The sequence below is a fragment of the Gossypium hirsutum genome, chromosome D10 (assembly GCF_007990345.1).
Source record: "Gossypium hirsutum isolate 1008001.06 chromosome D10, Gossypium_hirsutum_v2.1, whole genome shotgun sequence".
NCBI classification, from domain to species: Eukaryota; Viridiplantae; Streptophyta; class Magnoliopsida; order Malvales; family Malvaceae; genus Gossypium; species Gossypium hirsutum.
The window spans coordinates 1,426,358-1,441,209 of NC_053446.1; the positions used below are offsets into that span (position 1 = coordinate 1,426,358).

Sequence of the window (14,852 nt, forward strand, 5' to 3'; positions counted from 1 at the left end):
TTAATTAAAAAAATTATAATTTGATCACTGAACTATTCAAAATTTATTGTTTAAGTCATTGAGTTATTAAAAACTTAAAAACAAGTTATATGGTTTTTTTTCTGTTCACAATGTCTATTGTCTACACCAATCAAAAGCTCTTTTTCCTCTTTTCTACTACAACTATTTTTTTTTATGAAATAACTTTAAACGTCCTAATCTGCGAACCGAAATTCAAACAATTTTTTCCTCTAATCTTCGACACTGACTATTGGATCAACTTGGACCTAACGTATGCTTTTCTACTTGTTGATTGGTACTGATCTACCGCACTAATCATCAAATTGTCGTTTGAACTCGCTGGCAGAACTTTAAAAAAAAAATTAACAGCCAATAACTTAAATAAAAACTTTTAAATAGTTCGATAGCTTAAATAAAAATTTTTGAATAACGTAGTAACTAAATTATAACTTTTTTAATTAAATAACCGAAATAAAAATTTATCCGTAATTTAACTACTAATAGTGTAGGGGTTTTTTTTTTTTTGAGTTGGAATGCATAATAAAGGAAAAATATACTAATATCGGATGGTGACACTAAAACCTGCAACGTGGTATATAAGAACAATCTCGTAAGGGTCTTTCAAGACAAATTTCTCTTCACGAGACCCGCAAAATGAATATTCAGAATCTGCTTAGATATGTTTCTCTTGCCCTTCCCATTTTCATCTTCTTCTTCATCACCCCCCACACCCAATACCACGCCCACCACGACCACCAACAACCCATTTTCAATGATCTCACAGTCCACACCTTCATCAACAAAACTCTCCAATGGAAAACTCGCCTTGTCAAATTCCAAGGCCACCAACTCAAACTATCAACCCCTACAATACTAGCAGCAATATGTTGTTTCATAGCTTCCTCTATATCAAGTGCCGGTGGTATTGGTGGTGGAGGTTTGTTTATTCCCATTCTCACAATCATTGCTGGTTTAGACCTTAAAATTGCTTCATCTTTCTCAGCTTTTATGGTCACCGGTGGGTCAATTGCAAATGTTATGTACAATTTGCGTACCAAAACTGACAAATCAGGACGTATGAAAAAGGGTTTGGTTGATTATGACATAGCAATTTTGTCAGAGCCTTGTATGTTATTAGGTGTAAGTGTTGGGGTTGTTTGTAACCATGTCTTCCCTGAATGGTTAATCACTATCTTGTTTGCTGTTTTCCTTGTTTGGTCTACTTTTAAGACTTGTAGTAATGGTGTTGGGTATTGGAAAACAGAAACAGCTAAACATAATGAAAGTAGAAATGGGTGTGAAAAAGTGGGAAATGGGGTGACTAAAAATGGAGAGATCGAGAACTTAAGAGAACCATTGATGGGTGTAGAAGGGAAAGAAAATTCAGGGTTTCCATGGAAGAAACTTATGGTGTTAGTTATGGTCTGGTTTTCCTTCTTTATCATCTATCTTATTCGTGGCAATAGCTATGGGCAGGTACCCCTTGTCTTCATTTTCATCTTTCTTTTCAACTTTTTGCACGCTTTACTTGTTTCATTTTTCATTATTACAATTATTTGTCATGATAAATGTTGTCAAATGTGTTCTATCTACTTAATTTCGGGTTGTAATATTGTTTTTTTTTAAGGGAAGGATTCGAATTTAAACCCGAAAGGATTTTCTGATTATACTATAAAATGAATATTGAGGATACGATTTTAAACAAGTTGAAAGCAATGAAAATGGATAATAAGCATGGTTTAACTACCGGTGATGTCTCTTTCTTTTCACCAAACCCACAATTGAAGAAAATGGAGAGCGAAGTGAAAGCTACCTTACTTTGGACTTTACTCAAAGCCAGTGAAAATGAGGATTTATGATTAATGGTCCACTTCTTAGATTGTGACTGACACTAGCTATGAGATCGTGTTAATGTTAATGTCAAATATTGCACCAAAGACAAGTTTGTTTTTAATAGGGTTTAGGTTTCATATTAGAAATTAAATCCTGTATGTTATATCAAAGAATAAAGTAGTCTTTTTAAAAATTTCATTCATTCTTATTGTTAAAAATTGGTCCATATACGTTAGCATGAGATATATGTTGCACATCATGTGTAACTGTCTGATTATTTTGTTTAATCTTTCATTTAATGTACAGAGATTAATTTACTCATTTTTTAAATAAAAAAAACAAAATGAAATTTAACTCTTATACAGGACCTTCATGATGCTTTTACGGATGATGATCTTGAATCCATGTGTCATTCCATGGCATGTTTCAATTATTTTATGACCATTTTGAGAAACATGATGCAGGGTGTTATACCAATGAAGCCATGTGGAGTAGGGTATTGGACTCTCTCATTGTTTCAAGTTCCACTTGCCGTAGGTTTTACTTCTTGGATCCTTTTTAGCAAACAGCCCATTGAATGCCTTGGTCCAAATAAACAGGTGCTTTTCCAAATTATTTGTACAAAAATACCATATAAATAGAGGAAAAATTATTGAAAACCTTTTGTTTCTCTTTTACTTGTGAAGGGGGTTAACAAGCTTATTTTCCCATTAATGGCTTTAATGGCTGGAGCTTTGGGTGGAGTTTTTGGAATTGGTGGTGGTATGCTTATAAGCCCACTTCTTCTTCAAGTTGGGGTAACCCCTGAGGTAAAAATACCATCGCTTCCTCCTTATTGAACGATCTACGTACATACATATGTATGTATGTATGACTTTTGTCATTTGATGCAGGTAACAGCAGCTACTTGTTCCCTCATGGTTTTCTTTTCATCCACAATGTCTGCATTCCAGTACTTATTGTTCGGGATGGAGCAAACCGGTGCTGCCCTTGTATTCTCGTTCATTTGTTTCATAGCATCGGTTCTCGGATTAGTGGTGGTGCAGAAAGCCATAAAAGAGTTCGGGAGAGCATCGCTGATCGTGTTCTCAATCGGTATAGTGATGGCCTTGAGTGCTGTATTGCTGACTAGCTTCGGAGTTCTCGATGTTTGGCAAGATTATATATCAGGGAGTTATATGGGATTCAAAATGCCTTGTTGACTTCAATTTTATGAGCTTGTATATTTATATTTACGCTTTGAAATGAAAGAGTCCTCCTTGTATGTAAAGAAACTGCATTGTCCCACTTCAATATAAGTTATTTTGAACTTCATTTCCCATTTACATGAAATTTCAATCATCCTTTGTTTCTGTATTCATCAAATGATGAATTTTTTTTATCATACAATAATAACAAGCCAATAAAATCGGAGTTTTGTTCCGGTCCACGAAATCGACCAATCAGAAACACATTTGAAATCTAGGAATACAGATTAGCAGTAAGGAGGTTAAAGCAGAACCTCTACAAATGATGGTACAAACCAAAGGCATATCATTACAAATCATGATAGTTACTTAATGTTATTAAAGAATGTGATAAATCATTAACTTCCTCCACAGCTCAATCGAGAATCAGTGGGCCGCAAGGTCATTTGACGACGGGGAACTCCAATTTCACAGGCATTCACTCTGGCAGCAAAGCGGAGGGAGCAAAGTGATTCTCCCACGGATGAAGGATCAGGTGACACGTTTACAAACATAAGAGTTTTCGAGTCTCCACCAAGACAAGGCTGTAATTTCAAAGGAAATCCGGTGATTCAATGAAAACGAAATCATTCTACTACATGAAACAGCTCTGCAAGAGCACATTACCTGGAGAAGATATGTCAGCTTGGAATTCCTAAACGGCACATGATCCTCCTTCTTCGCCAAGGCGAAAATGACATCACTCAAACACGACAAGCTTTTGTTAATTGCCTGATTTCATGGAAAGAGGTTAACATAATGCACTTGAAAGAACAATTTATGGAACAGACAAATCCTGAGGTATTTTACACACCTGAGTCTCCTTCAACCTATCTCCAGTAGCACCACTTCTTGACAGTCGCTCACTTCCAGCAAGATCAATAAGGTTCAATACTCCCTGTACTTGTTGCTCAGTGCTCTATAAGAACAAAGAAAAGAAATGTCAGTATCACAGAGAAAGGACGGCTGCTTACCAGTATACTCAAAGAAAGGATATTTACCTCATTTATTCCCGATATCCTTAATGTGAAGACCATGTGACTTCTTGATGATTGCTCATTCATTTGCGTCCTTCCCACAGACCTGCAAAGCAGAAAAGTATGATCCCCTTAAACATAAAAACTGTTCTATTGCATGGTCATTGAGACCAAAACTCATGAGGAATTGCATACTATCAGAGACAACTTTTTGTTCTTGCTTTTAGTTTTGTTATATTGGCACCCACACTAGAGAACTATATCATTCATAAACATTTGATAGTTAATAAGGTTAAATCATTTGTCTGAATTGTTGAAACAATTTCTGGCACAGTTTAACTCCAATATAACATTGTTGAAACATATTCAAAGGTATGCTTAATGCAAAACTCTAAGCAATTTTACCTGCTTTGAGCAGCCTGCCGTAAAAGTGAGGAAATCTCTGATATGCTGCTAACATCAACGATGGTCAAGTCACTGACATATGTATTACCGTTTGCATCATGTTTAATTGTGTATTGCTTTCCGGAAACTGAATTTTCAGGACGTGTTGGATCTGAGCCTGATGATCGATTATTTGATAACAGATCGCGGATGGTTTCATTGTATATTTCCAACATTGAAGCCTAAAAGATATTAGGAAGGGTGTGGTTAAAACCATGATTAACCAATATAATAAGTGGAAATCAAGATCAAAGTAAATTACCTGCATTTTGTATTTCCATCCTCGTTCTCGCAGCGCCTGACTACTTTGGAATATCTGCTCCAAAGAACGCGGTATCAACCCTTTCTGTTCTGAGGCTTCTGGCCTTCCCATCATGGTGTAAGTCTTGCCTGAACCTGTCTGTCCATAAGCAAATATACAAACCTGCCAAACAAAATAAACCACCAGCAATCTATGAATCCAAATTTCCTTTGTAGCAAAGGGCAAATAATGCAGATCATATAGTAATCGCAGACTAGTACTAAGGATTTTATTACTTAGCTAACACCACAGCCATTGTAGAATTCAGCTTCAAAAAGAAATGCCATGTGCAAAAGAAGTCACCAAACATAATATTCCTCGATTTTGAAACAAAACAATTCTTACCCACCATATGAACAACATTTCTAGATTAGTAAAATTTTTGCTCAAGTTTGCAAAAACAAATGAATAGAAAAATTACCTTGTATCCATCAAGGGCACTCTGTACCAACTGAGATATCTCCACAAAAACATCTTGCTGTGAAGCCTCATGATTGAAAACCTTGTCAAATGTGAAAGGATACTTTTGTCCTGCAAAGAGAAGAAAAATGGTCAAGGCCTTCGATATTAAACAGAAATTGAATAACATAGAACGAGCATCTATGTTCATACCACTTTGTATCAAGTCAACGCCACGGCCAAGAGATTCTGTTGATGTAGGGTAAGAGACGATTGCATCTTCTGTTGCAGCACCATCATCCGGTAATAAAGGACGTACCCGACAAAAAACTCGAATGTTTCCTTTTAGTTCCTGCAATTAAAGATCATTTAGCTTCATTTCCAAAACTATATTCATTTCTGCAATTAAAGTAGCAAACAAGGTGATAAATCAGTAGTACCAGAATAGTATTATGTAACTTTTTCCTCAAGTTCTCTCCATCAATCAATTTATGTTCCACATCTGCCAACCGATCTTGTAGTTCTTTCAAGATTCTTTTTTGTTCTAAATATTCCATCCTTGTTTCTGAGGCTGATAAATCGGTCATCTAAAGATAGGAAGAAAAGAACAAGCTACGACATCAAGAACTACATTCATGATATTTTTGCAAAACAAGATAAAACACAAGCATTCCTGTCTAATTTTGAGCAATTGTACCTTTAGTTTCTCATTTGCAGCAGCAAGCTGAAGCTCCAGTATTCTTATTTGCTCTCTCTGAGAAGAGCATGTGTCCTGCAAAAGTCACCTAGCATGAGTAAAGCTTGCCAAGAAGCTTTTTATTACTTATGATGATAAACAAAATCAACCAACCTCCAAGGACTTCGATTTCGTTGTTAAGTTATCTAACTCTGCTAACGATTTTCCAGTACTTTCTTTGTATTTCGTAACTTCAGCAGATAGTGCCTGCACTTGTGACACTTGTCGGTCACGATCATCCCTGACTTGTTGTAGTTCCCCACGTAAGCATTTGACTTCATTTGCTAAAGTTTCCTTTTGATTAACAGCATCATCTTGTGAAACCTAAGAATAGTATGATCCCAAAATATATTGAACATGATATTTGTTGTCTCGTATACGTAAACCTCAGTGCTAAAGAATGCAAACAGGCGTGATCACTGCACACATGTTTATGGTAAACCACCTCTCAAATAACTTTAGGTTGCATTGCTTGAGAAGAAAAACAGAAAAGTTGCATGAAAGACCCTTATAGAATTTTTATGTCAGTTCAGAATTAGTCATCATGAAAATCTGTCTCAACTATAAGATTGAACGATAAAAGCCCAACAACACCAAACGGAGTCCTTCAAAATCCATTAATCACTTGAAATGGAATATGGAAAGAGGAAAAGCAAAAGAAATAACCTAAAAAGCTAACAAAGAAAAAAAATAAAAAAAGGCTGATATAAAAACTTACTCTTGACAAGGTCAATTGTTCTTGCAATGAGCTACAGTGGCCCCTCAAAGTGCTAAGATTCTCCACTATTGTCAGTTTCTCCTTTTCTACTCGTTTGAGTGACTCACGAACTGTTTCAAGGTCAGTGATCAATTTGGAATTGTACTGTTGAAGACTCAGGATATACTCTTGTAATCGCTTGTGTGTATTATCAAGCGAAGCAGCCTGCAAAATTCAACCAAATTCAGCCTGAAAAGCAAACAAGATTATAATAATAGCATCAATTTTCAAAAGAAAAAGGAAAAAAAGCAAAGAGATTTATTTATTACCCTTTCATTAGCAGCTGCTATATCCTGCTGAGCTCTTTCAAGCTCTTCAGTCAGTGAAGCAACGGACTTTTCAGCAGCAACCCTAGCTTCATTTTCACTTGTATGGCGGTCAATAGCATCCTAGTTTAAAAAAAAAAAACAAACGTATAATTAAAATTAAAGAAAAACAAATACCAAGACAGATTATAAAGATTAAAATCTTACGAGCTTTTCAGACACTTCCTTGGACAGCTTCTCCTCTAGAGATGCATTATTGTCCCTTAATTCTGAAATAATAGTATTCAATTCTTCCTCTTTGTTTTTCTTCTCCAACTCTGCAGAATCAAAAGTTAATTAACTAAATCAAGCAGTAATTCTAAATAACCCAGGGAAGCAGTACAAGTACCTGTATCAATGCATCTTTTCTCAGCAGATTCCAATGAACTCTTAAGCTTCTCAGCATAAATTACATGATTCTCATCACATTGTTGAAACCATTTCACACAAAGCTTAAGCTTTTTATTATGCTCAGCCGCGTGTTCATATTTAGCCTACAGTAAACCAAATAATCACCAACCAATATAAACAATGATAACAACAAATAAACAACAAAAGCTAACAAATTACAACATTGATTTCACCTTGAGATCGAACTTTTTCGCTTTCGGCTTCTCATTCAATATCGCTTCCACTTCTTCTTTAGTGAATTCATGATTAGAACATTCCTCGGCATTTGCAACGGCAGCGGTATTAACATCTTGACGGTTGTTAACAACGGCAAACGGCTGCCGTGTTCGCGCGGTTCCTGTGGATCCCGCTCCTCTCCCCATTGCTCCAAGCCTTCTCCGTTTATCTAATGGATTTTCATCTCCAAGCTCCTTCCTCTAAATTAATAAAAAAAAGGTAGCTAATGATTAAAACAAACAAATGGAAACATTTAAAGAAAGGAATCAAAAAACGAAAAAAAATAGAAATTTCATTTACAGATGAAGGACTGCGAGGAGGTCGGTTCTGAATACGGGAAGCCATAGTTGAAACTCAGTGAAAGCTGTTGCTACTATTGGTGAAGGAATCAGAGAGAAATATTAGAATCTGAGCCGTTGATGTGGGAGAAAAGATTGAAATTGAAGATCGATTTGATTTTCCTGGAGAATTTTGAAATTGGGGGAACCAATTGGAACGTTAGTGTTTGAAAAAAAGGGGGAAAGATAGCCGCTGTGAAATTGGGGGGGAGCCTTAGGGGCTTGATTTTTGAATTGATTTGAAATTAGATCTGGCGGTCTTTTCTATGTAATAAGAAATAGACAAATAGTACATAACGGTAACTAAGTTTCTTTGGGCCCGATTAGGTCGGATCTATTGATCTTAACCCGCTCCATCTACGTGTTTAGTGAATGATCCATGTTGATTGGACTTCAATTATTCAAACATTGGGCCTTTAGAAGAAAAGAAAACTTATGTCAATTTTGAAGCTAACACTATACTCAATCCGGTATAACAGTTAAATAAATTGATTGATATTTTTTTAAAATTTTTTAATAAATTATTTAATTAAATCAGATGAACTGTCTAGACTAGTTGAACTAATGACTTAATCAACTCGACCATCAATTTAATTTCTGAAAAATTTAGTTAAGAGTCAAAAGTCCTTAACAATTCAAGGCTCAAGAGGTCAAAAATCCTAATGCTGGGGAGCAACCTCACTTGAATCAATTCAAAGCTGGAAGTCTCACAAGGAAGCAAAGTAGCGTGATGTGAAAGAGCCTCGATGACTCGCTGCTGGTTATATTATAAACTTATCTCACTATCAATGTTCGATGTTTAAGATATTTGATAATTCAAAAGAAGTTAGATAATCATGATTGAAATATAAATTTTTGTAAATTAAAATGCAAAATTTTATCAATTCGTTTTATCTACCAATAACTATCGTTGCAGTTCATTAGTGAGAGATGATCTTATCAAAGCTTATTAAGGAAGAATGGTTCACAACATTAGTGAACATTCATTGAAGTCGATAGTCGAAATCTTTGTAAAGTCCACGTGTCGAAACATAAACCAGGTCATACGAAACCCAATCCAACATGTCCAATGCCCAAAATCATCGTCCACCACATGGCTCATAACAATTGGTTTAAAGCCATATCCAACTTATCCGAAAATGGCAGATAAGGTATGTGTGTGCCCCAAACCAATCTACATCACATAAACAACGAACAAAATCATTGGACCAAACATTAAAATAAAATATAATCCCACATTTCGATACTTACCTCATTGTTGAAAGACATTTGGGTTGCAATGGCACAAGCAATGGCATCGATGACTGGTTTACGTGGCTCTTCACAAGCTGCGTTGGAAGGTAGTCTCCAACTCAGCGGCCAAACTCGGTTGAACGTTGCTAGCACCAACAGGTTGGCTGTGGCTAGACCCGGTTTTACCGTTAGAGCTCAACAGGTCCCTGCCGAGCCTGAAACTGGACGCAGAGCTGTGCTGGGTCTTGTTGCTGCTGGTTTGGCTACTGGCTCCTTTGTTCAAGCTGTGCTTGCTGATGCACGAAGCATCAAGGTTGGCCCGCCTCCACCGCCCTCCGGTGGATTGCGTAAGTCTTCTTCAATTACCCATTCAAATCATCACTTTACTTGCTTCGATTACAGCTAGTATTTAACTACTAAGCTAATGCTATTAGCTTAAATTGGCTAATCAGGACATGATTGATACCTTCATAATACTTTGAAGATATAATTAAAATGTTCTGAAGTTTGAAATGGATTTAAAATATGGGTGGTAGTGAAAAAGAGCAATTATATCATGGAAACTCTTATACTAAGAGTTAAATAACATTTTGCAATTTTTACTAAAAAGTGGACAAATTAAACTATATATATTAGATTCAAGAGTAAATTGGCCTTTTTTGTTAAAATTTTTATTGATTTATACTATTAAAAACTAAAATGAATAATAGAATAATCAAATAGGATACTTAATGTGTTACATGTATAAAGACCAATTTTTAACACAAAATGGATTAAATTTTTAACAAAAGAACTAGTTTACTCTTTGATTGAGCGTAGAGAAACTAATTTACTCATTTTTTAAGTAGAAAAAACAAAATACAATCCGACTAATACAGAGGACTCCATGTATTTTACCTGAAAAAGACATTTGGTACAATTAACCCAATCATCAGCATGTGATACGGTTCAATAATTTGATAGCCAAACCATGTTGTTGGCAGCCGGAACTTTGAATTCCGATGAGCCAAGAGACCTTGATCTGCCGTACAAAGATCGGTTTTTCCTCCAACCATTGACTCCGGCACAAGCGGCTCAGAGGGCAAAGGAATCAGCCAAAGACATCCTTGGTGTCAAGACCTTGATCGACAAAAAAGCATGGCCCTATGTCATGAATGACCTTCGTCTCAAGGCTGAGTACCTCCGCTTTGACCTTAAAACTGTTATTTCTTCCAGGCCCAAAGATGAAAAGAAATCTCTCGATGAACTCACTAAAAAGCTCTTCAATACCATTGATGGAGTAAGTTTTGAAGTTTACAGATTAATTTATATTATTTAACGAAACATTATAACTTACCATACTGATATGAATTTTTTTTCCGTGTAGCTTGACCATGCAGCCAAGATCAAGAGCACCCCTGAAGCAGAAAAGTACTATGCTGAGACTGCATCAGCTTTGAATGAAGTTATTACCAAGCTTGGCTAAGGGAATTGGTGTATTTTGATGTAAGCATTGTTGATCGTTTGTAGAGAAGCTTTCATTTTTATGCTATCCAAAGAGAATCTTTATCTATGGTCGAAATTGAAATTTCAAATTGTGATATTAATAAGGTGCAGATTTAATTTTTGTATTTTAATTTGATTATTTTTAATTTTTAGTATTTTTTTTAAATTTTAAAATTTCAACTCAACCGAATTTTATTTAGCAAACATATTATCACATATATAATATCTTGTTAGTTTGCTAGTTTCATTGATAATATTAGAGTTGAAATTGAAATCTCGAAATTTGAAAAGTATAGTAATTAAAAATGATCAAATTAGAGAATAAGGCAAAATCCATAACTTACGCTTAGTACAATATTAATAACAGAATTTGACCTAACAAATTTAAGAGTTACCATTTGAGTCATGATTGAAATTTTAAATTCTGAAATAGTGAAGAGTACTTTAAAATTGAACAAATCCATAACTTATATATAATACATGAACTAATAGCAAATTTTGATAAAATTGAAACTTGTTAGTTTGTACAAGCACTTTACCATAATTAGAGGTGTTCATGAGCCAAGTCGGGCTTAAACATGATATTGACACACTTTATGCTACATAAACCCTGCTCAACTTGAAATATAGGTCTAACGTTTTTTTCATGTCTGCCCATATTTGTAAATGGTTAACACAAGCCCATTTTAAGCCCTCCCATATTATTTCTTAATTAAAAAATATTTATATCATTTTAAATTTAATATTTAATATTTTAATATTTTTCGTTTATTAAAATTTTATATATAGACATTTTAACATTTTTTAATATTTATATTATAGTATTATATATTATTATAGATTTAGTTTTTCTGTGTTATAAAGTATATAATATATATATAAAATAACCTAATATACTATATTATAAACATAAAAAATGGGCTAAGCTAGGATTAGGTCTTGAATGTTTGAGCTTGACCATTGTTTATATTTTAAATATGTCTAATTTATTTGTTAAAGTTTTTTTTTTTGGATTTAATATTTTTCCTATACTTTCCAAATTTTGAATAGAACTTTAGATTTAGAAGAATAACTCGACCTATAACACTAACCATCACTATGAATTTCAAATATTTCATGAACACAAAAATAAAAACCTGAATTACATCCAAAATATCAATACAAATAAAGAATGTGAGTTGTTGGCATTTGTTACAAAGCATGGAGAAAGTAGGGAAAAGGCAAATTAGGAAGTGGTGGTTCGAGGCCCTTCTCGGCCTACTGCGGTGGCCGATAAATAGTAAGCAACCGTGAAAACTCCATGGATGAAACACAGAATCCCTCCAATGGTAAACATCCGATGGTGGGATATGCCGCATGAATATCCTGACTTTGAGTTTGACAATGTCCCTATAATCAGCATTATCAATCCCACCACTAATATGATCCTGTAGATTAAATACACTAAATCAAAATTTATACATTAAATTAAAATTTATTTATAATTCTAATATTTATTTTAGCATAACAATAACTTTTTATTTTTGGCCTAAAATATTCATCACATTCAGGGACATAGACCTATCCAATGAACGAATTTTTCGTTCAATTTTGAATGTTTGTCAGATATATTTGGAGAAATTTTTTAAAAAAAAATTAGCCTTGTAAAATCGAATAAAAAGTTAGGTTTATTTAAAATAATATAATAAAATTTTTTTATTTTTCAACTTTATAAAACATATCTTTTTAGCCCTAGAAACTTTTTCTTATAAATCCCCAATTTTGCCTCTTTATTTTATTTCTTTAACAAGTAAATTGCAGCTCAAACTTTCTAAACTGGATCAAACAAAATTCAGATTACACAACTCTAACACTTTCACTGAAGATATTTCAGAATTCGACTTTAGTCCAATTCACTTTTTTCAGACCACCTACTAATGCTATACATAATATTGAAATCATATATGCACACCCCCTACCACCTATGGACACCAACAGAGACATAGCTAGAAGGGACAGGCAATAGCTTTGGTCAACCCGGATAAAAATCCGTTTTAATCCCTTTTAGTTTGAGGTATTTAATGAATCGTTGGGTTCGCTCCTCACACTGGTATATTAATTAGAAGACATACCATGAGATAATGAGGAAAGCCACCGCTAAATATTTGATAACAGATGCTTTGTTTGGATTTCCCTTTCTCCAAAGACAGAAAAACCCACCAAGTAAGGTCCCAATAACATGAGCGAGGCTAAGAAGTACCAATGCTGCAAAACCTAGCTTGTAAGCTTGAGAACTGGTGTTTCTACACTCAACAAGCCCCGCCCCCAAATGCATAGCCTGTTAAATAAATTAAAAGAACACATACACCATGAAAAAAAAAACAAAGGATCAATGATTATAATTCTCTTTACATTCTAAAACATACCTTGTTTTCAGCTTTTTCAGCCTCAATGCCAAGAATCCCAGCAGTAATATCCAAAGCTATGATCAATAAACAAATCAGAATACAAGCGTTTCTTGCCATTTTTTTTATTGTAATAAATACTTGCAGATATCTGTCAGTGAATGGAACCTTTTATAAAGGCTATACATGGAGTATTAATGAAGAGGAAAATAAGAATAAAGTAGGGAACATGCATGCGATTAGTAACATATACGAAAGTGATTTGGCTGTTGGGCTGTTTGGATTAAAAAGCTTCTTTTTAGCTCATACAATTTTTTAATTTTGGCACATTGCTTTTTCTTTTTGAAATTCATATTCCTTCCATGGATGACAAGAAAAGTAGATTTTTTTTTATAGAAAAAAACACATTGATCAATCAATTCTTTTATATATCCTTGGATTGTGTTTTGGAATCTAAAGAAAAGATGGTACCAATGCAACTTTGTGAAGCAAATGACATTCATCATAAACCTTGGTTGAAAGCCTGGAATCGAATCAAACATTCAGAAGGCAATGCCATATACATTTTTTAGGTCAAATTCTAGATTCAGTCCCTTTAGTATGCTAAATTTAATGTGGGATTTAATTTTTATACTTTAATTTCTCATAATTTGATTTTTTACTTTTATAAAATTATTAGTTAGTTTGAATTACTTAATCCAATAGAAAAGTTTACATGTAAACTGAATGCTTAACCATGTCTTCAAAAAAAAAATTTACGTAATCACTTTAATCATATTACTAATTTAAACTAACTAATAGCATTACAAAAATAAGATAATCAAGTCATGTCAAATTCAAGCATATGATTAAATTTCAAATTTCTATATAATAGAAAGACCAGAATCATTGTTTAACTTACTTTTTAACAATTTTAAATTTCAATAAAATCTTAGCATTATTGTCAAAGGTTAAGGTCTAAATCTTCGTCATATTTCACTAGGTGAAAATTCTCATAAAGCAAACATGCCTTACGCATAGAATAATCAAGGAGTATGCATGGGAATTATTTGAAATTGCTTCTGGGATAATTTTTTGCATAGGTTGACTTTTACTTAGAAGCCCATTTGAATTTTCTTTCTTAACAAAAAGGCCCAATCGACTAATACAACGTAAAATTTCTTTCTCTAACAAGAAAATTCTTTCTCCATTTCGATGGGAAAAAATTATATATTACACATTGAACGAAAATACTTCAAAAAATTACAATGGATTGTATTTATAGAATCGAAGTATGTTGAAGTTCTGATTTGAATGAAACTTAAAATTATTTAGTACTGATTTGTGGTTGAAACAATATGTATCAATCGATACCTAAACAATATTAACTATTTTGTGTGTGTACTTACTATATGAACAACTTCGGTATGATATTATCACATTTATAATGTCATGTTTAGATTATTATTTTCACATAATACTTTAAAAAATCACATTATTCTAGTAAATAGATTTAATGGTTATGATATGAGTCAAGATTGAAATTTTAAAAATCGTAAAATGTAGTAATTAAAAATGATCAAATAAGAGAATAATGGTTAAATCTACAAGTTACACATAGTATAATATTAATAGCAAAATTTGACCTAACGAATCTAAGAGCTACAATTTGGATTACGATTAAAATTTCAAAATTTTAAAAATAATAATATTAAAATTGACCAAATTAGAGTATGTTAATGCAAGCTCGAATAGGTATAGATTTGGGTTGGATATGGACTATGAAGACAAAAGGCCCTGTAAGGAGGAAAATAAATTATGAGCGTCG

The 14,852-nt window shown here is 33.6% G+C and overlaps 4 protein-coding genes across 4 annotated transcripts; 2 read left to right on the forward strand and 2 right to left on the reverse strand.

Annotated features, from left to right (window-relative positions):
- Positions 1–615: 615 nt before the first annotated feature.
- Positions 616–3,147, forward strand: LOC107941113 (sulfite exporter TauE/SafE family protein 5). Its single transcript, XM_041102680.1, has 4 exons — positions 616–1,476; positions 2,298–2,432; positions 2,520–2,642; positions 2,727–3,147. The coding sequence occupies exons 1-4, from the start codon at positions 655–657 to the stop codon at positions 3,033–3,035; spliced, it is 1,389 nt and encodes a 462-aa protein (XP_040958614.1). The 5' UTR covers positions 616–654; the 3' UTR covers positions 3,036–3,147.
- On the reverse strand, positions 3,122–8,810 carry LOC107941112 (kinesin-like protein KIN-14C). The gene is made up of 17 exons (XM_016874640.2): positions 7,906–8,810; positions 7,563–7,805; positions 7,328–7,472; positions 7,147–7,256; positions 6,943–7,062; positions 6,635–6,838; positions 6,031–6,240; positions 5,878–5,952; positions 5,621–5,767; positions 5,394–5,532; positions 5,203–5,312; positions 4,743–4,904; positions 4,442–4,662; positions 4,061–4,142; positions 3,874–3,978; positions 3,687–3,791; positions 3,122–3,604 (listed from the first exon to the last, which is right to left on the reverse strand). Exons 1-17 carry the CDS (start codon positions 7,948–7,950, stop codon positions 3,419–3,421), a joined length of 2,409 nt encoding a protein of 802 aa, XP_016730129.2. The 5' UTR covers positions 7,951–8,810; the 3' UTR covers positions 3,122–3,418.
- Positions 8,811–8,920: 110 nt separating this feature from the next.
- Positions 8,921–10,786, forward strand: LOC107941101 (oxygen-evolving enhancer protein 3, chloroplastic). The gene is made up of 3 exons (XM_016874631.2): positions 8,921–9,523; positions 10,160–10,455; positions 10,543–10,786. Exons 1-3 carry the CDS (start codon positions 9,223–9,225, stop codon positions 10,639–10,641), a joined length of 696 nt encoding a protein of 231 aa, XP_016730120.2. The 5' UTR covers positions 8,921–9,222; the 3' UTR covers positions 10,642–10,786.
- A 976-nt stretch (positions 10,787–11,762) lies between these two features.
- Positions 11,763–13,316, reverse strand: LOC107941106 (uncharacterized). The gene is made up of 3 exons (XM_016874635.2): positions 13,067–13,316; positions 12,773–12,978; positions 11,763–12,088 (listed from the first exon to the last, which is right to left on the reverse strand). Exons 1-3 carry the CDS (start codon positions 13,163–13,165, stop codon positions 11,887–11,889), a joined length of 507 nt encoding a protein of 168 aa, XP_016730124.1. The 5' UTR covers positions 13,166–13,316; the 3' UTR covers positions 11,763–11,886.
- Positions 13,317–14,852: the final 1,536 nt, after the last annotated feature.

Coding starts and splice junctions, on each gene's coding strand:
- LOC107941101 (XM_016874631.2), top strand. CDS start 9,223: ATGGCACAAGCAATGGCATCGATGACTGGTTTACGTGGCTCTTCACAA. Junction 9,524..10,159: donor ACCGCCCTCCGGTGGATTGC/GTAAGTCTTCTT, acceptor TGTTGTTGGCAG/CCGGAACTTTGAATTCCGAT. Junction 10,456..10,542: donor TCTTCAATACCATTGATGGA/GTAAGTTTTGAA, acceptor TTTTCCGTGTAG/CTTGACCATGCAGCCAAGAT.
- LOC107941113 (XM_041102680.1), top strand. CDS start 655: ATGAATATTCAGAATCTGCTTAGATATGTTTCTCTTGCCCTTCCCATT. Junction 1,477..2,297: donor GTGGCAATAGCTATGGGCAG/GTACCCCTTGTC, acceptor AACATGATGCAG/GGTGTTATACCAATGAAGCC. Junction 2,643..2,726: donor AAGTTGGGGTAACCCCTGAG/GTAAAAATACCA, acceptor CATTTGATGCAG/GTAACAGCAGCTACTTGTTC.
- LOC107941106 (XM_016874635.2), bottom strand. CDS start 13,165: ATGGCAAGAAACGCTTGTATTCTGATTTGTTTATTGATCATAGCTTTG. Junction 12,979..13,066: donor CTGAAAAAGCTGAAAACAAG/GTATGTTTTAGA, acceptor TTTATTTAACAG/GCTATGCATTTGGGGGCGGG. Junction 12,089..12,772: donor GCTTTCCTCATTATCTCATG/GTATGTCTTCTA, acceptor TTTAATCTACAG/GATCATATTAGTGGTGGGAT.
- LOC107941112 (XM_016874640.2), bottom strand. CDS start 7,950: ATGGCTTCCCGTATTCAGAACCGACCTCCTCGCAGTCCTTCATCT. Junction 5,313..5,393: donor CGTTGACTTGATACAAAGTG/GTATGAACATAG, acceptor TTCTCTTTGCAG/GACAAAAGTATCCTTTCACA. Junction 4,663..4,742: donor GATGGAAATACAAAATGCAG/GTAATTTACTTT, acceptor AATATCTTTTAG/GCTTCAATGTTGGAAATATA.